We start from the raw sequence: 23,104 nt of genomic DNA on the forward strand, positions 1-23,104 counted from the left end.
GGCCAAAAGGCCTACTCCTGTTCCTATATAGAGTCATAGAGATGTTCAGCATGGAAACACATCCTTCGGTCCAACTCATCCATGCTGACCAGATATCCTAAATAAATCTCGTCCCATTTACCAGCATTTGGTCTATATACCTCTAAACCCTTCCTAATCATTTACCCATCCAGATGCCTTTTAAATGTTATAATTGTACCTGCCTCCACCACTTCCTCTGGCAGCTCATTCTGTATATGCACCAGCCTCTGTGTGAAAAAGTTGCTCCTTAGTTCCCTTTTATATCTTTCCTCTCTCACCTCAAACCTATGCCCTGTAGTTTTGGACTCCCCCTATAAGGTTACCCATCAGCCTCTGACACTCCAAGGAAAATAGCCCCAGCCTATTCAGCCTCTCCCTATAGCTCAAACCCTCCAACCCTGGCAACATCTTTGTAAATCTTTTCTGAACCCTTTCAAGTTTCACGACATCCTTCCTATAGCAGGAAGATCAGAATTGCACACAGCATTCCAAAAGAGGTGTAACCAATGTCCAGCCGCAACATGACCTCCCAACTCCTATACTCAATGCACTGACTAATAACGGCAAGCATACAAAACGCTGCCTTCACTATCCTGCCTACCTACGACTCCACTTTCAAGGAAATATGAACCTGCACTCCAAAGTCTCTTTGTTCAGCAACTCATATCTTCTGATCTTATGTACAATAGAAGAGTTGGGACTCAGAGAGTCGTAGATTTGGGTTCAGTAGTAGTGATGGCCATAAAGGGTTCATGCCTTTCGGAATGAGTCCTTGTATTTGCCTTGTAGGGTAAATGTAATGGGATCCTGAAATCACACAGGGAACCTATGAGACATCATGTGCCACAACTCCACACCTTCAGTACAATCTTATCAGATCAAGGTCTGTGTTATACTCCAACTGATACATTTATTTATTTAAAGTTAAACTGGTAAATAACCAACACTCAGTTCAATCAGCATATCTCAATCATTACAATCTTTACTAAAATCTTCAGTGCTAAAAGCACTAACATGCTTCTCCTCAATATGATATTGAAACTTTGACAAACATTCATTCGTTTCAACATTTAGAACAGTGACTGTGGAGCCAGATCCAGTTAGGTCTGTCTGCCCGTTTTAATATTTTCTCATCAACTAACCCAAGTCATCCATTACATACCTCATACTTGAAATCTCCGAATCACATAGCTTTCTACCAAAGAGGCTGCAAACAATCGCTGGTAGACGATCAGGAAAACTCTTGTGGAATTTCATTTTAATGATTAAATGATGTATCCAGAGAGGCTTTCAGTCTCAGATTAAAATCTACCCAGATTCAAGACTTGTACACTGCAGGACTTTCGATACTTTAATTCATTTAGAGAAGAATATCTAACACTCTGCTCTGATCATTTCCTTCCTAACCTGATATGAATGCTGCATCCTACTTTATACAGATCAATAGCCATTCCTAGAAGTCTTAATGCACACTCAAAGACGTTGAGTCAAGTTATAAGCCTTGGTTAATATCAAAAGAAGTTGGTCCATCACTCACTCTTCTGTACCACACCATAACACATTGGTGCAATTTAACCTCTCCCAAATTACCAAGGCAGCTGTGATTGATACGTTTAAAAAAGGCTGCATTGTAATGTTATGTTATGCATTGATATTTTTACATTGTGTTTTCTTTTGATATTGATTCCGTTCTGTGTAAAGCTGTCCCATCAGAGTGACATTTTCCGACATCAGAGTGCAGCAAAACTTTGAATTAAGAAGCTGCTGGATCCTTGTTGATATGACTTTAAATGATGAAATGCAAATAAGGAAAATGCTATTATATGGTGCATCACATAGCTTTACCTCTTTGTTATATTTGCAGTTTTAAAGGATAGCTATTGCAGCAACCCGCCAGTGCTGTTGTATTACAAAACGCTATGAAATTTGTTTTTGACAGCATTTGTCCTTCACTATGCAGTGATGCCATTTGGTAAATGAGACAGTTGTGGATATAATGTCACTGTATTCATGCAATGGGGATAATCTATTTCCTTCTCAAATCCTTTCTGGATGCTGCTCATTAATTTGCTTTCCCTTGACTCAAAACCACATGCTTGGGGTGTTTTTGGTATCAGATAGTGCCCTCTAGGGTCAAGATTCAGTTTAACTGTCAAATAGCTTTCTGAACCAAGTTTCACTTGGCTATGAATTGATTGCCATTCAAATAGTTCAACAAAACACAAAGTCATTGCTTCCTTGGACAGTAAACTCTGAGAATGCATTATAATGGTGTAAATAATTAATACCAGAAGTTGATTCTTCTGGATTTATCCGTAATCTTTTAAATATGATGTAAAATGTATCTACTGGTGTCTCTGACTTGATGTGATTGCAATGCATCAGGATTCTGAGTTACAGTCAGGTTATGTCAACAGGCATATGTCGAGTTTCTTCTGATACAATTGTGTGAAGTCCAACTCTTGTTATACTGCAGTTGAATGCCAGTCTTCTGTATCGTGGATCTTAATGAAATGTGTTCTCTGATATTCTCTGATATCATGACTTACAGCTGGAGGACCAGAACTTTATAATGGAACAGCTGAAAAGGGAACTGGCTGCAAGTAAGGAGGAACTGTCTACCATCCAGATCTCACTGCGGAACTCTGAACAGGTACAAGGTAGAAGGTGACAAGGTGCTCCGATGGGATTGTTGCATTTTTTACTTCTGTTTCCTTCCCCTCTGCCCCAGAGGGTGCTAAATCATATTGGGATACTGTTCAGGTACTTCACCTATCTTAAGCATTGTTTAATTGTTAGCCTGCATATTTCTGTGTGACTGGGAGGGATCATTACCATGTTCCTATATACATGTATGTTCTTCCATCAGTCACTGGGACAGCAACATGGAGCACTGATTGGGCCTGTTTCTCCCCCCTCTTTAGCTCAGGAGTATGAAGACTCATTGTATTCCCCTAACAACGACTCTCAATAAAATGCACAAAGAACAACAATCTGCCAGGGCTATGTTACTGCGTTTCACTCTGGAAGCTGGGTTTTCATCTCCCAAGTGAATAAGAGGATCTCAGGATCACTATTTTAAAAGGACCACTTCCTCATTAATGTTTGTTGAGTGGGATTATGGGACAAAGTTAACACAAGTGTAACTATCCAACGTCACCTCCTGAAGAAGTGTCATCAATATCATAAATATAGTTGGAAAAGGAAACTGTGAAGGGCTATGGAGCCACACTTGCAAAGAGCCAACATGGGTACAGTGGGCTGAATGGCCTCCTGAATCTTCAGTGTAAAGATGGTTGTGGGGGGGAGGGATAGCGAGTACTGATTTTGTCATCTGAAGTAGAGATTGTTGCACATCTCTGTTTAGTTCTGATGGAAGTGAAGTTTATTTTCATGACTAACGTAGGTGAACTGATCTCAGAATACCATTTAGTAGAATTAGTGATGTTTTGTAGCACTCAGGATTTGGCACTTCACTTGCAGGCTGGCTCAGAGATGAATTCTAGGCTGCAGGGCCTGGAGGCAGAGAAGGACAATCTGAGGAAAACAGTGGCTGCAAAGGAAGCAGAAGCGTATTCCCTGAGGAACATAATTCAGGAGAAAGAGACGGTGATGCGCACTGAGAAAGACAAGAGCTTGAGGGAACTGGAAGAACTCCAGGACAAATTCACGGAGAAGGTGAGAATCCGGAGCAATTCCTATTTCAGCTTTCAGATACCTACTTTCTATTAATTATATAAGCATCAGCTGTGGCTCAGTAGCACTGTTGCCTCCAGTTCAAATGATCATAAGTTCAGTGCTCACTCGGAGACCTGAGAGCACAAAATCCAGGCTGACACTTTGATGCAGAACTGAAGGGAGTGCTGCTTGGTTTGAGGAACTGCTTTTCACGTGTGCTATTAGTAGGCGATGCCTGTCCCCGAGGGAAGATGCAAAAGATCCCATGGCACAATTCAATGAACAGCAGCAAAAGTCTTTCTGACATCCTAGCCAACATTAATCCCTCAACCAGTGTCACTGAAAATAGCTAAGTTGATCTAATATCTATTTGTGGGAGTTTGTTGTGCATAAATTAGCTGCTGTGTTTCCCTAGATTATAATGTCACTTCAAAACAGTCTTTGATTATCTGCAAAATGCTTTAGAACATCCCAACATTGTAACGTTTTCTCTATAAATGCAAACACTTTGCTTATTACCTGAAGTTGTGTTGAAGTTCTAGATTGTTTAGTCATCAAGAACATGGCTAACAGTATAATACAGAAACAACTGCAAATGCTATGAATCTGTATCAAAATGGAATATTAATTTGCAGATAAATTAATGCTTTGGATATAGACTTTTGAGAACTGGAAGGAATTACAGATGATAGCATTTGAAGCAAAACATAGACCAAAAGTTGGGAAATATTTTCAAACGGGAGAGGAAACTGACTAATCTGTGAAATGGGAAACAGTAGATGGTCAACTGCCTAAAGTAATGTTAATATGAAACAATAGAAAGCATAGTGGGATTAATTAGATATGCACACAGCATGTGTTAACAGCTGAGATAGTGACCGATAAGATAGGGAGACGCAGAGCCTGTTTGTCCTAATGCCGTTTATGCAGAAAATGTAGCAGCTGCTCACTGCATGTTGATTGATATTTTAGGCAAACCGAGAGCAGATGCTGCAGCAGAAGTTTCTGGATGAACAATTTAACCTGGTCCAGGAAACTGTAAGAGAAGCTGAGAACATCATTCAAGATGCAGTTGCGAAGCTGGATGATCCACTGCACATTAGATGCACCAGTTCACCAGGTCTGAACCCTGCTATCAGTTCTTAAACAGCATCTTCATCTCTCTTGTAATGTGGCACTTTGGTCATTGATCTACAAGGAATTTGTTAGTTTTGCTGAGAAGATTATAGTTCCTAAGCAAACAAAACAATTTGCGAGAATGTTTCATTTTAAAGGGGCACTGTGTGAGCAGAAATTCTTCATTAAATATTTAGTTATAAATGCATGACCTAATTACAGAACTTATTTGAAATATTGATTCTGGCATGTACAGCTTCCAAGCTTATTTTGATAAAGCCAATAAACCTTTACAAAGTGTTCAATCTTTTTTCCCTACTTGCTCTGTAATTCTGTCTTCCACTCTCCAAACCAACTAGTTACTGATTGTTGTTTCATTGTATTCTAACAGGATTCTCTTGTCCATGTAGTCTCTTGAACTAACATGGCTCTTTACAGCATGTCTGTATTACTGGGCATATGACCCCTCATTGCATTCCCTCCTCATGTCCCTGTATGCAAACAGACTTTGCAAACCTGACTGGGATGTGTAACACAGGAGTAAAACAATGACAAGAAGGGTTGACTTGCATTGTCCTACAGAATCTGTCACTCATTGAAAATTAATCCCATGAAACTTTGATGAAGGGTAGGCAATTGTTGGATGTCTTGGGGCATCTTGCACATGTTATAGTCAGTGGTAACTGAACCCATATTATTCCAACAGGATCATCAATGATAGGACAGCAGTTGCTCAGTCATTCCCTACCTCTATTGTCCCATAGTTGATGAACTCTAGACCGAACCAACACCGACAACCTGCTCATTTTGAGTATCAGTCTAGTAATCCTCCTCTGAACAACCTCCAACACGTTTATCTTCTTCTATAAATAAGGAAACTAAAAATTGGACACAGTATTTGAGATGTGGTCTCACCAATGCCCTGTATAACTCAAGCATAACTTCCTTAATGTTTAATTCCTCTTGGAATAAAGGATAGCATTCTATTAAAGTTCACAATCACTTGCGGTATCTGCATTTGGACCTTTGATGACTCCTGAGTGAGATCACATAAATCCCTGTGCACCTCAGAATTCTGCAATTGTTTATCTGATACTTAATTAATATTCTTTCATTCTTTTTGACAAATTGAGAACTTCACATTTTCCCACATGCTCCATCTGCCAGATTTTCAAAAAGGGTGCAGACAAATATAAATAGGTTATGTCATCCTCAAAAAATACTTTCCTACCTATCTTCTGCAAATTTAGCCACCATGCCTTCAATTCCTTCATTTAAGTTAATGATGTAATTTGTAAAGGGCCTCCCACATAGAATCATGCAGGATCCCACTCATCACAAACTGTCAATCTGAAAGACCCATCTATGCATATTCTCTGCCAACCAGCCAATCTCTGTGTATGCTAATTTGTTGACCCCAATATCATGTACTCCTAATTTTTGCAATACCTTTGATGTGGAATCTTGAAAAATGTCCTCTGGAAATCCAACAGTACATCGATGGGGTCTTCCTTTATCCACAGCACATGTTACTCCATTATAGAATTACAATAAATTGGTTAAACATGATTTTACTTTCACAAAACCATGCTGGCTGTTCCTAATTTCCTTGAGTTTATCTAGGTGTCAGGGTATAATCTCTTTAGTGACTGATTGATTGTAACTCATTCCTCTTGACAGACGTGATGCAAGTTTTCTGTCTCCTTCCTTTCTTGAAGAGGAGTTATAGCTGCTACTTTCCAGTCTAATGGAACCTTTGCAAAATTGAACAAATTTATTCTTTTCCTTTTTGATACCTATAAAAACTCTTGCTATCTGTTTTTAAATTCATGACAAGCCTGAACTTACACTCAAACTTGTTTGTCCTGATTAACCTTGAGCCTTTCTCTCCTATTCTTTGTATTCTGTCTAGTCAGCTTTGCGCAATTGTATGCTTTTTCCTTAATTTTGATGCTATCCTTAAATTCGTCAGTTAACTGCAGATGGTATGTCTTCTCTTGGAATTTTTCTTTATAGTACTTGTCCTGAATGTGTTGAATTAGCCCCTTAAATCTCTGCTACTGCTTCTCTACCGATCTATCTCTTAGCCTAATATCTCATTTCACTTTAGCTAGCTCAGCTTTCATACCCACATGGTTGTTTTTTTTAGATTAAATTACTAGTCTTAGATCCACTCCTTTCCCATTCAAACTGGATGTAAAATTCAATCATTTTATGATCGCTCTTCCCTGGAGGTGCTGTTACTCTGGGGAATTAACCATGTCATGTTACTCAGTAACTAGTCTATTAAAACCCACTCTCTGATTGTTTTGGAAACAATGTTGTGCTAAGAAAGTATATCAAAATTTATTCTCCAAATTCACATAATGATATTATGAGAGATCCACTAATTATCAATTTTAATAAAACTGACCTAGCATCCATTATGTACCTCTTCATCCTCCCAGTTACCTTGTTCCCTTTGCATTTCTTACACAGTGAGGACCTACTTGCAGAGTGATATGGGGGAGGAGTCGTAATTGATCACCTGAATATTAATTGAAGACCACCAGACAATAATCTTTAATGTGAGCAAAACCTATAGGGCAAGAGCAAAAAATGAAAATGGAGCTTTAGAATTAGCATCTGAGACCCCTTCAGTCCTTAGTGTAGTTTCCATTTTATTGTGTAAATCTGAGAGTGCTCCATTCCTGTCCCATACTTGACTGTGTGCATCTCGTCCTGGTCTACGGCAAATCAAACACTAAAAGGGTTTGATCTCTTCCTTCACTTTTAGATTACCTAATCAATAGGGCAGAAGCTGCCTTGGAGTCAGTGAATTTGATGCAACAGGGACACTTTGAGTACTTGAAGAACATGGCAGGTATGATCACTCAATCTCCTGGACCGCGTGCCCCAATAATTTTAATGACCATTGATTCTGACTACCAATCTGTATTCTGAAGGTAAGTAACGTACTTTCCATATTCTCTGGCTCTTGTTGTTCCCTCACAGCTCAGAGGCTGGGACACATGCTTGTTCCAAATGGCCTCTTTCACCTTACAGCAAAGTCTATCACAGAAAGTTTATTTAGACTCCCCCCTCCCCACACGCCACCCCTTCCCCAATTACACTTTGCTATGGTAAGATTCAGTGGATGCTGGTCCTCCAACAGTACTTTCTTCACCTCATCATACGTGAGCCTCCAGATTGTTGAACTAGTCCACTGTGTTGGCCTTCACAGCTGAGCTTAATCCTTTCTTCAATTGATCTGCCTGTGCACTTTAACAAAGGGGTTTCAAGGCCAGGGAGCTGGGCCATTGAGTATTTTCCTTTATAGGGTGGATATTGAGAACTATTAACACAATGAACCTAATTTCAGCTGCCTACGCAGAGTGGTAAATCTGATGCCGACATAGGGTAGAATCTGGACTCTTCCTTTCTGTTATCAGTCCACACGCCGACTAATACACTCGGTTATCAAAGAGCCTGAGTTTATTAAAAGCAGCTACCATTTCATATAAATCTATGAACGGAAGCGTCACAAAAGTTTTGTATGACGGGTTAATAATACTGAGAGGTGAATCAGAGGATAAATTGCAGACACAAAGAAGGTTCCTCTTGGTATTGTTGTTCAAGAAGCATCATCTCTGAACTTCATTCATTCCCACAGTCTTCCCCTGTTCTCTTTGATGCTCTGTACAAATAAACAAATCTGATTTGAAACACTCAAACTATAGTATTCGCTTGGACCTTGCCCTTTGGCATCTGTCTAAAACTGCTTTCCTTTGTTGCTGTAGATGCTAGTGGCCTCCTTAAAGCACTGACCAGGTTTGCGCACCTGACTGCAGATACCATCGTCAATGGCAGTGCCACTTCACATCTGGCTCCAACTGATCACGCTGACAGTAAGTATTGAATCCAACTGCTCCTGGAGTTTCTTATTGCAACACCCTTATCAGGAAGAGGCTGCCAAGCAGTGCAGTGGTTGTGTCATTAGTTTAGTGCCCAGGCAGAGGTTCAAAAACCACATGGCAACTGCTAAAAGTTTCAATTCAAGTATTTCATCTGCAATTGACAGCTAGTCTCAGGTGGTGACCATGAAACTATTTGGAGGAGGCTGTGGTTTTGCTGACCCCCTTTCTTCACTCACTGCCCACGTTGTTTAAACGTCCATTTTAAGTCAAAATGATTTCATGATTTAGAGGAAGGAACTAAATGCATTATCTCCAGGTTTGCATATGACACAAAGCTGGGTGTGAGGGTGAATTGTGAGGAGGATGCAGAGATGCCTCAGTGTGATTTAGACAAGTTGAGTGACTGGGTAAATGCAGGGCAGATGAAGTATAATGTAGATAAATGCAAGGTTATCCACTTTGGTAGCAAAAGCAGGACGGCAGATTATTATCTGAATGGAAAAAGTAGAGGTGTGACAAGACCTTGATGTCTTTGTACACTGAAAGTCAGCAGGTAGTGGGGAAAGCAAATGGTATGTTGACCTTCATAGTGAGAGAATTTGAGTACAGGAGCAGGGATGTCTTGGTAAGACCACACTTAGAGTACTGTGTGCAGTTTTAATCTCCTTACCGAAGGAAGGATGTTCTGGCAATGGAGACAGTGCAACAAAAGTTTACCAGACTGATTCCTAGGATGGCAGGACCAGTGCTTGAAGAGAGACTGGATTGGTTAGGACCATATTCACTGGAGTTTAGATAAATGAGGGGAATCTCATAGAAGCCTATAAAATTCTAACAGGACGAGAGACAGTAAAAGCAGAAAAGATGTTCCTGATGACTAGTAGTCCAGAACCAGGGGTCACAGCCCAAGGTTTGGTAATGGACTGTTTAGGACTGAGATGAGGAGAAATTTCTTCACCCAGAGAGTGGTGAGTCTGTGGAACTCTGCCACACATTCCATAGAAGGATTTTACAATAAGTCAATGTTGCTCAAAGCTCTAGTGTCATCCTTGGACTGAAGGTCCTGTTGTGGAACTCTGATTGTAACGTTGTCAATTCCAGGGAATCTCTGTATAGCAAGCAGTATGGATGATGCAGACATTTCACCTTCAAAAAGCATTTACTATTCCCTCATGTAGAGAGACCAATCCTTTGAACAGCAACACAGGCTTAGTTTTAAGAATGATTTTTCTGCTAATTTTTTTCATCCCAACAGGATTGACTGATAACTGCAGAGAGTGTGGTGATGAGAGTGTGCGCTATTTGAATGATCTGAAGGATAAGCAGTCAATCGCTCACGCTGACCCAGCTGCTGTGATGAGAGTGATGCAGAGAATTCTCGATCTCGGACAGGTAAAAATCAAACCCCAGTCCTCAACTAGGAACGGGACATCGCACTGGACTATAGAAAACCCAAAAATGTTTGTAATTGCTCCTCCGGGTAGAGAACTGAGTGAATCTTGTTTCTCAGTGTCTGAACTCCTGCACTGTTGAGCCTGAGGCCTATCACCTGCAGAAGGCAGTCTGCAGCTCACTGTGTTGTATGTGGCTGCTCTGGAAGTCAACAAAAGAATTGGCCTTGCAACTCTTCTGCTCTTTAACCAGGTCATCTTCACTCCATTGACTTGCTTTATTCCATAATCTTTAATATGTCGTGCTTGCAGTTTTCCACACGGATCTCTGCTCCCACCATGAAACTTGGAGAACTTATAAGTAGCTGCTTTCTAGCACAAATAAGCTTATAAGAGATCCAAGGACCCGAACAAACCACCAGCACTTTTTAAAAAGTGACTTATCATAGAATGCCTACAGTGTGGGAGCAGGCCTTTCGGCCCATTGAGTCCACATCCCACACAGACCCCCCGCCCACCACCACCACCCTATCCCTGTAACCCTGCATTTCCTATGGCTAATCCACCTCACTGTAGTGATTGGAACCAGGGCCATGTGGATCACATTGACTATAAGATCCTTGATTGGGATTGTTAACCTGGGACAATCAGGGAGCCCAGGCTGACAGATATAAACAGGAGATTCAGAAGGTCTCCTCAGTTTAGAGACTGGCTCTGAGCTGGCTGGTCAGAGCCCATGTAGTGTGCACGTGTAAGTAAAGGGTGACTTGGTGATGGGATACTGGGCTCAGTGTAGTTATTTCATTAACCTACACATCTCTGGGCACTATGGGCAGTTTAGTATGGCCAATCCACCTAATCTCCATCTAGTTGGACTGAGGGAGGAAACCAGAGCACCCGGAGGAAATCCACGCAGACACGGAAAGAATCTGCAAACTCCACACAGACAGTTCCCCGAGGGTGGAATTGAACCCGGGTCCCTGGCAGCAGTGCGAATTACTGAACCACCGTGCCGCCCTGTCACTGCAGTCCATTGTGATCCAGCTGATGTCTCCTCCAAATGGGCATGAAGAGATTTCTCAAACTTGGGAGTGAATTCTGACTCTGCATTTTACTGTCCCTTTTCTGGAGTGGGACCTCCTGTACAGCAACATGAAAGTAGCAGCACAAATGCTTTGTTAAAAGGTTACTATATTTGTCAACATTTTGTCATGTTGTATTCTATCTTTTTATTTATTACCATCAAATGTTTCATTTTTATTGCTGTTTAAGGATTCTTAGGATATGAACCTTGAATCAAAGTATCTTATTAAGAAGTAGGATTTATTTTCTGAATAATTATCTGTAAATATTTTGAATAAGCATTGCTTTGTGTTTTAAAAATAGTTGACAGATCTTTTTTAAAAATGTACTTTTGCTCAGGAATTGAGACCTAAGAGCATCGATATCAGACAAGAGGAACTTGGGGATATGGTGGATAAGGAAATGGCACAAACATCTGCAGCTATCGAAGATGCAGTGAAGAGGATTGAGGTAGTGTAGCATCTGATTCTAATGGAAGAAAAATCCTTAATGAAATAAAAACATCAAATGCTAGAAATACTGAACAGGTCAGGCAGCTTCTGTGAAGCGAGAAACAGAGATAATGTTTCAGGCTGATGATCTTCCCTTTGTTTTAATGATTTGGAATAATTTACCTAATTTCTGTTGTCTTTCTCTGTGACCCTGGTCATCTCCTTGTAGACTGTTACCACAGTGTACTGTATTGTCAGGCAAAGATTCCCCTGAATACCAGAAAATAACGACGATAATTATTATTGTTGGTGATATCGTTCGTGTAATCTTTTGGTCAAACCTGATAAGCCAACTATACTCATTACATAAATGAATTTGGCCTCTGCACTAAAATAGCTTTAATTGAGAGCCCTTGCCATGTTTTCCAAATGTATAATAACCAGTTGATTGCCTGTTGTGTTGAACGTGATGGGTGCCACATGTGAGAGATTTAGTGAGAGGTCATGTAGTGGATGATAATGTGCATCTTTTGGACTGGCTGTGGTTTCTGTGATATCAGTTAGGACAGTCAACGGCTTCCTTTTGCGATAGACATTTAAAACGGGCCATGTGTTATTCACTAAGATTTAAACACAGAACTAATACTGTAATCTCCATTTCGTTAATTGTTTCTGGTGTATTTCTGTGGTAGATTTTCTATAATTTGCTAGTATATTAAATTATTATATTGTGGAGCATCAGCTGGCAGGAATTGGATAGCATGGCATGAATTCTTAAATGGCAAAGTCCCTTAAACTGTGCCATTGTGGAGAGCAGTTCAGGGAGAGTAAGCTGTAAATGCTTGTGTCAGATGTTGCTCTTGTGCACCACCTGCTGGGTTGGACGTGAACAGCAAAGGACAATAACACATTGGACTGAATCTCACATTTCTTTTGACCAAGTTACACTGAGGTTTTTTAGTGGGATTCTCGCCGTGATGCCTAAACAGTTTTCTCACCAATTCTCTCCTAAACTCACCTCATTAACTACCCTGACTTACCTTGCATCACGTGACATCTTTAAAATCTCGAGCAAGCCGTGCCAGCCTGTGAAACCCTGTACTGTTCCTGACATTTGTCCTGGACATGGCAAACAGGGTGATATCGGTGCCCCGCTTTGAAGATGAGGATCTGATTTCCTGCTGCAGGGTCGACCCAGGATGTGCCGTTCCTCCAGCACCAGCAGGAAAGGCTGTGGCACCAGCCCAGGCTGGGCCTGAGGTTGCCATTATGTGTCAGTGCCCTCTCAGCAGTCTGGAGGGATCAATGCCCTTGTCCATTCTGCCAGCATAAGTACTACCAGTTCCTTTGTGATCCCTCACACTCACTCTCTCTGCTCCTGCACCCACCTCCCAATCTCACTATCGCCTGCAATGTCTTCCCTCCGGTCTCCCCCACTCTGACCCCACTAACCCTGCTATGCCCTCTGTGCCTCGTACCCATTCGCTCAGGAAATCTCCCCACCTTTACCAAAAGTAATAGCTGTGCCACCCACTTTGACCTCTGGATTTCCTGCCTCTCTCTCTCACTCTGTCATTCCAGGAGGAAAACAGCCCCCAGACAGGACAGGTGGTGTGCTGTCTGACATTTTGTTTCTCACCCCTTGTGTGGAGACAATCCTGACTCTGACCATCCTAAGTTTCCATATGACTGTGTAGAAGCCTATGGACTGGTATTGGAGGTTGCCATTGACTTGCGGTGCCTGGGCCCCCAGTGAAAGCTATTTGTCTTGACTGGACTGAGACCTGCTAACCGCAATGACAAACCTCCTTTTAGGTTTGTATCTGTGTTAAACAGCAAGGCAGGACAGAAGCCTGGTAGCTCTGGCTAAGGGACAAAGCACAGAAAAGGCAATGCAAACCAAGGATGGCTTGAGTCTTGGAGTAAATATGCACCGTGATAGCGAGTGAGAAGGCTGGAGTTGTAGCCTGGTCTGTGTCCCTGTGCACACAGGGTCCTTGCTGCAGCCTCACAATGAAAGTTACTGGTGCAGCCTGAGAAGCAGCATTGAAACGCAGAAGCGTCCTGTAAGTGGGTCAGAGATGTGCCGTTAGGGTTCTGAGAGGCTGGCACACACTGGGTGCTGATACCTATGGATGTGAGGTGCATGTAGCCGGTGCCCATGGATTGTGCCCTGAGATGTTGGTGCTCAGTGTCCAATATGGAGGTCCTTTGGAGTGGGTTGTGGGGGGCTAGCCAAACCTGCAGGTGCTCGCTCTGTTTTTCACGTTGAGATTTCCCGATGTTGAGCTTGTTTGATAGGATAGGAAACTGAATATCAACAAGGCCATTTGTGCCATTAACAAGGTGTTTAGCAAACAATAATTCCTCTCAAATGGCAATTTACTGCTGCGGAGAAGCAGAAAGGATGGAGCTGGATGCTCCCAATATTGAGACAGGCCTTCCTGGACTTCTCATTAATCCTGTCACAAACCTCACCATAGCCAACATTCCTCAGGCCCCTACCAAACTCTGCCCATTGTCATTGAAAGCTGGACTCTTTGTCCATTATGAACAAGCATTCACATTCATGTATTTCACAATGGGGAACACTGGATAATGAGTTGTCATGGAAACCCTGGCTGGTTTCCTCTTCCTGTGCAATCCCTTTTATTTCTCTATTCGCTGGCTTAAGAACAAGAGTTCCCTTTTTGAAAAAGAAATAGTTTTGTGGGATGTGGCATCATTGGCAAAACCAGCATGTTTCCCATTGTTAATTCCCTTTGTAAATCTGACCAGCAGTCGATGTAGGCTAGACTGGGCAAGGACCGCAGAGTTTCTTGCCTGAAGGATATTGGTTAATCTGATGGGTTTTTACAACAATTCCATCACTGGGTCTAGCTATCAATTCCAAATTACCAGTTGCTGTGGTTGCTGTGTGAATTGAATCTGTATCTCCAGAGCATTAACCTGGGACTTAAGGGATCAAAGGATATAGGGAGAACGTGTGAACAGGGCACTGAGTTGGATGATCAGCCAGGATCATCACGAATGGCGGAGGGGTTTGAAGGGCCGAATGGCCTACTCATGCCCCTATTTTCTATGTTTCTATGATTCTAAATTAGTCCAGTGATTTTATCTTAATGCTCTCCATCTTCCTTTCAGTTTGTATCTCAGTCCTTACAAGTTCAAAACCATTTTACATATACAAGTACCTACCCAGTGACTGCAATTACAAATATTTGGTATTTTCCTACTGACTTCTATCTTTGCTTTGAATAGATTTTTCAGTTTTCTTGAGCTATATTGATATTTATTTTGAGACAGAATGAATTCCTATCGCAGACTTTCATGAGAAGTCTCTAAGTGACATCCTTAAGGATTTAAAACATATGGAAAGAGTTTTAACCCATCAGTATTAGGAAATCTCTCCGTTCACCTTGTTCTCTGGAGAGCTGAACTGTCCGATATACTCTGATAACTCACTCAGCCTTCTCGCTCTTATCGTTGTTATTTAATCTGCAGGAAATGATGAACCAGGCCCGAAAAGGAAGCTCTGGAATTAAACTTGAAGTCAACGAAAGGTCAGTTAGAAATCCTCCACTCACAAACACAACCCAGTTTGAAACAAGTTGAAATTGCTTTTTATTTTTGCTAATGGGGCAACTTCATTTTCCTTTCTGTCTGCCTCTTGCAGAATCTTGAACTCCTGCACAGATCTGATGAAGGTAAGAACTACACATTGGTCTATAGGTAAAAAGGGTAAAGGTAAAGTTGCCATAGTCCTACCAGATCATAGGGAAGCTCTCTCATCAGAGAGAGATGACTAGTGGTGGTTTAACACAAGGGTTACCATGCTTCAGGTGAGGGGAGAGGTTGAGAAAGAGATTCCTTCATGATAACCTCAGTGAGTGCTGGAATTGAACCCATGCTGTTGGCATCACTCTGTATCACAAACCTGCCATCCAGTCAAATGAGCTAACTGACTTCCACAGGTAGCTAGATATCAAATGATAAAAATGATAGCCTGTTACTAGGCATGGAAACAACGTGCCTATTAAACGTTGAATTGAAATAATCCTTCCTTTCGTTCTTTATTTGTTTATTTACTAATTTTAAGAGAGAGTTCGGCATGTCTCCTTGTACAGCGATGTTGAAATGATGTGAAGGTTGTGGCTGAAGAAGGATAGTTTCTCAGTAAAGTGGGTTCATTTGGACAAACATTCTGAGATTTGAGTTTCCTGAATTCTTGTTTGGCTTATCTGCAGAAATCCATTACCGTGACCCTAAAGTAACACTGCATTTTCTCCCACTTCAGGCAATAAGACAACTGGTGATGGCTTCTACAAGTCTGCAGAAGGAGATTGTGGAAAGTGGACGGGTAAGGACAGATGCTGCTGTCCAAGTTACACATTGGGGTCCTATTTCCCTAATGATCTCCGTCAGAGCAAACTCCAAAGGCCCTCACCCTGGCAGATACCTTTCATCATGGGTGTGGACCCATTAGGCTCAAGATTACTCAGGCAGGGGATTGGGAAGGTGTAACAATATTGATGCCAAATCATAAATTAATGCCAAATCCATGCAGGTTTTATTTCTAACACATACCCTGCTTTTTTTAAATGTCATTCTTTGTATTGCGTCCATAACTACCATGTGCCAAAGTAGAAATTTAATCTATGAACCCAGCATACCTGGAGAGCTCACCTTGAACTCAATCACTTCATCCTTCAGGTGGTCACCAGGCTTCCCCTTATCTGTATTGTTACTGATTTAACTCTCTGAGTTCAGCATGTTGACGGTCTTACAAACACAAGGTAAAGAACAAGGTTTAAATTGACAATTCGATCGAACCTCACCCGTGCCAACAACCTTTTGTGTGCCCACTCATCCAGTCTCCATCGGGGGACAGAGAAATTGCAGAGAAAACTACCTGAGGTCAATTAAACAAAATTCTGTGAATATCCCTCCTACTTTGGCCGCTTACAAGGATCTTCTAAAACCAATGAGTCCTTTCAGTGAGAAATACTGAAATTCAATTGGTGAAATAATGTTTGCATTTACAGGGGGCAGCAACACCAAAAGAATTCTACGCTAAGAATTCCCGTTGGACGGAAGGCCTGATCTCTGCCTCTAAAGCTGTGGGATGGGGTGCCACCCAGCTGGTGTAAGTACTGGTTCAGTCACTCACCAGAAAAATCATACTCGCACTTCTTTGATCCTGATCTATTACTGGACTGTCACAAAAATGAGCAGCACACTTTTTGTGAGGTAGATATCTATCTGACAGATGGTGCTGGTGTCGTGCAATCAGTAAGTGTCCTGAAATCAATTAATGCTCAGTATAACAGAGCAATGAGTGTCAGTACAGAATGGAGTGACATGAGGATGATCTGAACTTTTGACCATGCGGATTAGTGAGGTACAACTGTCTCCAATCCAGGGACCCAGCAAACCTCCTTCTCATATCTTTAGGAATCAGTTTGAATCTTAATATTTGATACTCTCGCCCTGCTATTGCTTACATTAGACAGTATAACGTATGAATGACAACACAAACCAGCTGTATTTACTCCCTGTGGGTGTTTATTCTGCACATGAACAATTATCCAAATCCTATTTGCGTGGCTTGTTTCTATGTCCCTTTGTTCCTTTCTCTTTCAACTGCCTATCTAATCCATTCTCGAAAGTTGACCTTGTTTCTGCTTCAGTTATCAACTCGTATTACACACCCTCTTTATAAAATCAGGTTTTGTATGAGCTGAGACCAGTGGAACTTTGCTCTTAAATAACAATTCTTCCAACACTTTCAGAATTGAGGTGGCAAAAGGACAGTCTGTCTTTTCTCCTGTCCTCATTTTTTCAAAGGTCTGAGCTGTGGACTGCCTTTGGAATAGTCCACATTATGGGCAGTTTTCTGCAATGGTTTGCCATTTCCTTCTGGCTGCCTTCAGGCACATTGGAAGCAATGACAGGCTGATCATCAATCTGTTTGACTATGTTATGAAGGCACCTCATCTGAACACCACATCCTGGTGTGGGAATTAAGCCTGGTGCTTTTGACCCGGAGGTAGGGATGCTACCACTACGCCACAAGACCTGCCAGAAAGAATAGCACTGTTCCTTCTATTTGTATATTGTGTAGCTCCTGATCTGGTTTCACTGGAAGTTCCTCTGTGAATGAAACACTCAATTTTCAAAGGTGCTGTAATCTAAATAAAAGTTTTACTCCTGAAAGTGTAGAAAACTGTGGAACTATTTTAAATTCTGATACAGTAAACATAGCTGCCAACCTGGTCTGCACCGTTGGAGATGCTATCTTTCTAAGTAGCCTTTAAACCAAGGTCCTGTCAACCTTTTGTGGTTCATATGAAAGATCCCATGGCACAACTTTGAAGACCAACTGAGTTATCCCTGGTCTCCTTGCTAAACTTTATCCCACAGTCGACACCTGGCTTTTATCACAGAATCCCCCCAGTGTGGAAGCAGGCCACTTGGCCCATTGCAATCACACTGACCCTCCAAACAGCATCCCACTCAGACCCACCCTGCTACCCTATCCCTGTAACCCTGCATATACCATGGCCAATCCACCTACCTTGCACATCTTTGGATTGAGAGAGGAAACCGGAGCACCCAGTGGTAATCCACTCAGACACGGGGAGAATGTGCAAACTCCACACACAGTTGCCGAAGGGTGGAATTGAACCTGGATTCCTGCCACTGTGGAGGCAGCAGTGCTAACTACTGAGCCACCATGCTACACCAATTGTCCCAGCTATTGTCATATGGTTGTTTGTGAAAGCTGACTGTTCACTGGGTTAGCTGAGACTTTAACCCACTTTACAATAATGAGCACACTTTAGAAATACTTCATTGACTGTAAAGTGCTTTGGGACTTCTGCTTGTTATATAAATGCATGTGTCTTTTTTAAATTCCCATTAAAAAATAAATCAAGATCATTGCATATTGTGGGTTGTTTTGGACTTTACCAACCACTGCAACCCATCTCATTGAAGGCTTAATTATTCCTAGTTTGTGATCAATGTTGTTCAGAGAAGAAACATCTCCTGTTGATGAAACTGATAATATGCAAAAAATTTGCAAAATAATTAAAACTAAATAGATATAAACAGCCCCACAGATGTCAAGAATGGCTTTGCCTGCATTATATTTTAAATGTTCAGGATCACTTTTGCAACAAGATAACACACTGCTTCATCTTTTATCATTGAATATGTTCAGCAGCCCTAAATGTAGATAGTTGTATGTTTGCGCTGTAATACTCACTTCATTCAATGTTATTCTTATCCAAGTAACAGCAGGTGTTGTTCTGAAACTATCCACTAGATGTCAGGTGAGAGCAATTTCTATTTAATTACCTCAGAGTCATAGGCATGTACAGCATGGAAGCAGACCCTGCAGTCCAACTCATCCATGCCGACCAGATATCCTAAATTGATCTAGTCCCATTTGCCAGAATTTTGCCCATATCCCTCTAAACCCTTCCTATTCATCTACCCATCCAAATATCTTTTAAGTATGTAATTGTACCAGCATCCACCACTTCCTTTGGCAACTTGTTCCACACATACACCACCTTCTGCATGAAACAGATTATTTGCAATGACACTTGACCCATTGCAAACCACCCCCTTTCCAGGCCTGCAGAACCAAGACCACATTCTGTCATAGAGGTGGCCATAACACTGCAGCTTGAAGAGATCATGTTCATACTGTTTCTATTTTCTTTGAAACTGGGACAAAGCCAGAAAACAATGGCTGTGTGACAGCTCTGTGCTTATTACCCGGGTGAGCTTGTTTGTGAATGAACTGACCAGGAATGCTTAAAAGTAAAATGAGACACAAAGCCCACTCAAAATAAAGAAATAAACACCAAGACAGGAAAAAGACATGCTGGTCTGTCTGACTTATGATGCTTTTATCCATCTCCATACAAATGTCGCCCCTTCTACACACATACACAAACTACAGCTATGTTATAACTTGGGTGTGCCCAAAAACAGTGAAATATCCAAGCCAATTAGGGAGGAACAATCTGAAAAATTCCAATGTCTCCGCCTTAGATAAGCAAAGTTATTGTAAGAGATTACAATGGGTCCAGATTTACATGATCAAATGAGCATCTCGTGTACAGTGAGCTCTTCAACTTGCAGCTCTTGCTCAAAGAATTTCTCTGAACCAGAGTTCACTGCATGAGCTAGCAACCTGGTCAACAAGCTGACCATATTGTGTAGGAAGAAAAGAACAAGTTAACATTCAAGTCCTGTCTCTCCCTTGCCTATGTAGTTGAAATAATTGGCCTTGTATGCCTTGCTCACTTTAAGCACCCTATGATCTGTACGTCTTATTTATTATGATCTGCCTGTACTGCTCGCAAAACAAAACTTTTCACAGTACTTAGGTGCATTTGATAACAATAAATCAAACGTAGACACAATCTAATGCCTTTATTAGTTTTGAAACTTCGTTACTAGATCAACACTCCAAAAGCATACATGCCCAGCTGGATGAGTCTATCTGGTTAACTGTGGAGTTTTGAACTGGAAATGAATCAAGTGCCAACCTCTCCTGACCCACCTGCACCAAAATTTCAATACCCCTACCATGAGAGGAGGCTAAACTCAGTACAGTATCATAACTATCTTGTACAATGACAGATGAGTATGTACCATTTTGTCGTAAATATAGTTGTCAAGATCCGAGAATTCTGTTCATTTTAACTACAGTCTTAAAGCATTGATTATGAATCTTCAGAGAATGGTGCATTCAGTGCACCCAGTTTTTTTTTCTTTCATTACTGGTATTAACTCTTTTGAATGCAAATGTTCTTTTTAAATCAAGTTTGTTTCCGTGTTTCATGATGTGAAGCCGTTTCTTACATAAGTTACTAAACTTTCCATTGAATTGGAATTTCTGCAACAGTGAACCAAGGACTGAGTGAAGACTTTCCAATTTCTGCCACTGTTGAGCACCAGGAATTACCAATAAGGGACCCAGCTTTATTTGACATTTATTAAATGAACAAACTAAGGAATCAAGCATGTCCACCTTCTGTCTCACTGACCCTGTGCCAGGTTCTCTCATTTCTTTTCTGGTTTGCATTTAGTTTGGGTTGATAATAGATGCAGCTCCCTATGTGTGGCTAATGGGGACTAATGAATAAAATATTGTAAACTTCCATTCACTTTTCTTTCTGATTCCAGAGATTCAGCTGATAAAGTTGTCCTGAAGACTGGGAAATACGAAGAGTTGATTGTCTGTTCACATGAAGTTGCAGCCAGCACAGCACAGCTTGTGGCTGCATCAAAGGTGAGAGGGTTAAGGAAGTGAGACCTTAGATATCCAGGGGGAATGGGGAATGGGGAAGAGGGTTGGAATTAGATTCATAGAGTCATAGATCTGTACAGCGTGGAAACAGACCCTTTGGTCCAACTTGTCCGTGCCGACCAGATATTCTACATTAATCTAGTCCTATTTGCCAGCATTTGGCCCGTATCCCTTTAAACCCATCCTCTTCATATACCCGTCCAGATGCCTTTTAAATGTTGTGACTGTACCAGCCTCCTCCACCTCCTCTTCTGGCAGCTCATTCCATACACGCACCACCCTCTGTGTGAAAATGTTGCCCCTTAGGTCACTTTTTAAATCTTTCGCCTCTCGCCTTAAACCTATGCCATCTAGTTTTGGACTCTCCCACCCTGAGGAAAAGACCTTGTCTATTTACCCTATTCAGGCCCCTCATCATTTTATAAACTTCTAGAAGGTCACCTCTCAGCCTCCAACGCTGTAGTAAAAATAGCCCCAGCCTATTCAGCCTCTCCCTATAGCTCAAACCCTCCAATCGAATTTCCCAACATCTTTCAGTACTATAGGAATTGATGAGGAAAAATTGGTGCCATTGGAATAAGGGGCAGTACACAACATTGACAAGCTGCAAAGGTTTTCCTTCCTTCCCTTGTCAGTCAGGATGGAGAGAACATGGTGGAGCAGTTTGGAAAGAAACTTTCAATGAAGAATGGCTGAAATAAAAGCCCAGCAGTAGTGGATTCGGCAGGATTAAATAGTGACCTAGCGTGCCCCATAAGTTGATTGTAAATCCTTGTTCAGTTGATTTTCAAATTGTCTCCACTCCTCTGTCACAGTTTTACTCCTGGTTTTCTTAAGCTTTTTCATTGACGGTTGTTTGTTCATCCTCTCCCTCGATCCTGGTACCTTTCCACTTCATACTCTTTTTTTCAGACTGGTGAAACATGTTTCATTTGCTGTTCTCCAGGTTCTTACAATTCCTGCTTTTTCTCTTTTTACCCAGCTCGGTGTCCACCTTCTTTAAGGTCTAGTTAAGGGGACGGACACATTTTGCTTTCTCTCAGACGTTTGATAGCCGTGTACTCTTGAGCCTGATGGATATGTTTTCGCACTTCAGGTGAAGGCTGCCAGGACTAGCAGAAACCTCTCCAGACTGCAGCAAGCCTCCAGGCACGTGAACGAAATGACTGCAAATGTAGTGGCTTCAACAAAGTCAGGCCAGGAGCAAATTGAAGATAAAGGTACACAGATCATATTAAGTTTGCTGGTTAACAAGGCTTTGGTGGAAATTTGATATTTTACATCCTTTATCCATTTGGATTCTGTTACTCATGTCCCTTTGTTCCGTGTTCCTTAGATACTATGGACTTCTCAGGAATGTCGAGAATTAAACTTAAAAAGGAGGAGATTGAAACACAGGTAATATACAATCACAAACAAAAACAGAAATTGCTGGAAAATCTCAGCAGGCCTGGCAGCATCAGTGGAGAGAAATCAGAGTTAATGTTGCAGCTCGAGTGACCCTTCCTCAGAACTATTATGAGGAAGGGTGACTGGACCCGAAACGTTAATTCTGATTTCTCTCCACTGATGCTGCCAGACCTGCTGAGCTTTTCCAGCAATTTCTGTTTTTGTTTCTGATTCTGATTTACAGCATCCACAGTTCTTTCGGTTTTTACAGGTAATTTACACTTAGTTTTGGGATTCCCTTAGTTACAAAATATTAAAAGGAATTATTTGTGCCTTGTGCTGTGTTCCGGGACAACAACATAGCAATCCAGATTTGAAGCTTGACTTGTTAAAACTGAATTCTGTAATTTAGAATTCACATTGTCTTCATCATTTAATTACAGTGGACTCACAGTTGTACTGAGTCCCATTTTTTCTGAGAGAAGCCTCTGCTTGTGTTGAATATTCTACCATCTACTCAAACTCTTTGGACTGGATCTTAACTCAGGGGTAAGGAGAGAAAGCAGGGAAGCTGCTCAGAGGGCAGGGAAGAGCAGGGTTCCCATAGCTCATGCTGAATGTAGCAGTCAGATGGGATTAGGATTCTTTTTAAACTTCCTCTTCCAGCTTGCAGGCAGCTAGGTTGGGAAGCTGACCAGCGTTGGACAGGTGTCCATTCAGCACAACGTCAGAGCTGGGAATCAGAGAAGAGGGGACAGATGAAACAGA

The 23,104-nt window shown here is 41.5% G+C and overlaps 1 protein-coding gene across 1 annotated transcript in view; it reads left to right on the forward strand.

Moving 5' to 3' along the window:
* LOC109913383 (huntingtin-interacting protein 1-related protein) overlaps window positions 1-23,104 on the forward strand; it is a 254,945-nt gene that overhangs the window by 227,777 nt on the left and 4,064 nt on the right. Inside the window, exons 18-31 of the mRNA XM_048611714.1 lie at window positions 2,573-2,674; window positions 3,505-3,699; window positions 4,672-4,819; window positions 7,592-7,678; window positions 8,595-8,702; window positions 9,967-10,103; window positions 11,525-11,635; window positions 15,121-15,179; window positions 15,293-15,323; window positions 15,914-15,976; window positions 16,662-16,762; window positions 20,824-20,929; window positions 22,044-22,167; window positions 22,284-22,345. Of these exons, the coding sequence (XP_048467671.1) occupies window positions 2,573-2,674; window positions 3,505-3,699; window positions 4,672-4,819; window positions 7,592-7,678; window positions 8,595-8,702; window positions 9,967-10,103; window positions 11,525-11,635; window positions 15,121-15,179; window positions 15,293-15,323; window positions 15,914-15,976; window positions 16,662-16,762; window positions 20,824-20,929; window positions 22,044-22,167; window positions 22,284-22,345 (1,434 nt within the window). The remainder of the gene's footprint in view (window positions 1-2,572; window positions 2,675-3,504; window positions 3,700-4,671; window positions 4,820-7,591; window positions 7,679-8,594; window positions 8,703-9,966; window positions 10,104-11,524; window positions 11,636-15,120; window positions 15,180-15,292; window positions 15,324-15,913; window positions 15,977-16,661; window positions 16,763-20,823; window positions 20,930-22,043; window positions 22,168-22,283; window positions 22,346-23,104) is intronic.

Source organism: Rhincodon typus, chromosome 24 (assembly GCF_021869965.1).
Source record: "Rhincodon typus isolate 14 chromosome 24, sRhiTyp1.1, whole genome shotgun sequence".
Classification (NCBI taxonomy): Eukaryota; Metazoa; Chordata; class Chondrichthyes; order Orectolobiformes; family Rhincodontidae; genus Rhincodon; species Rhincodon typus.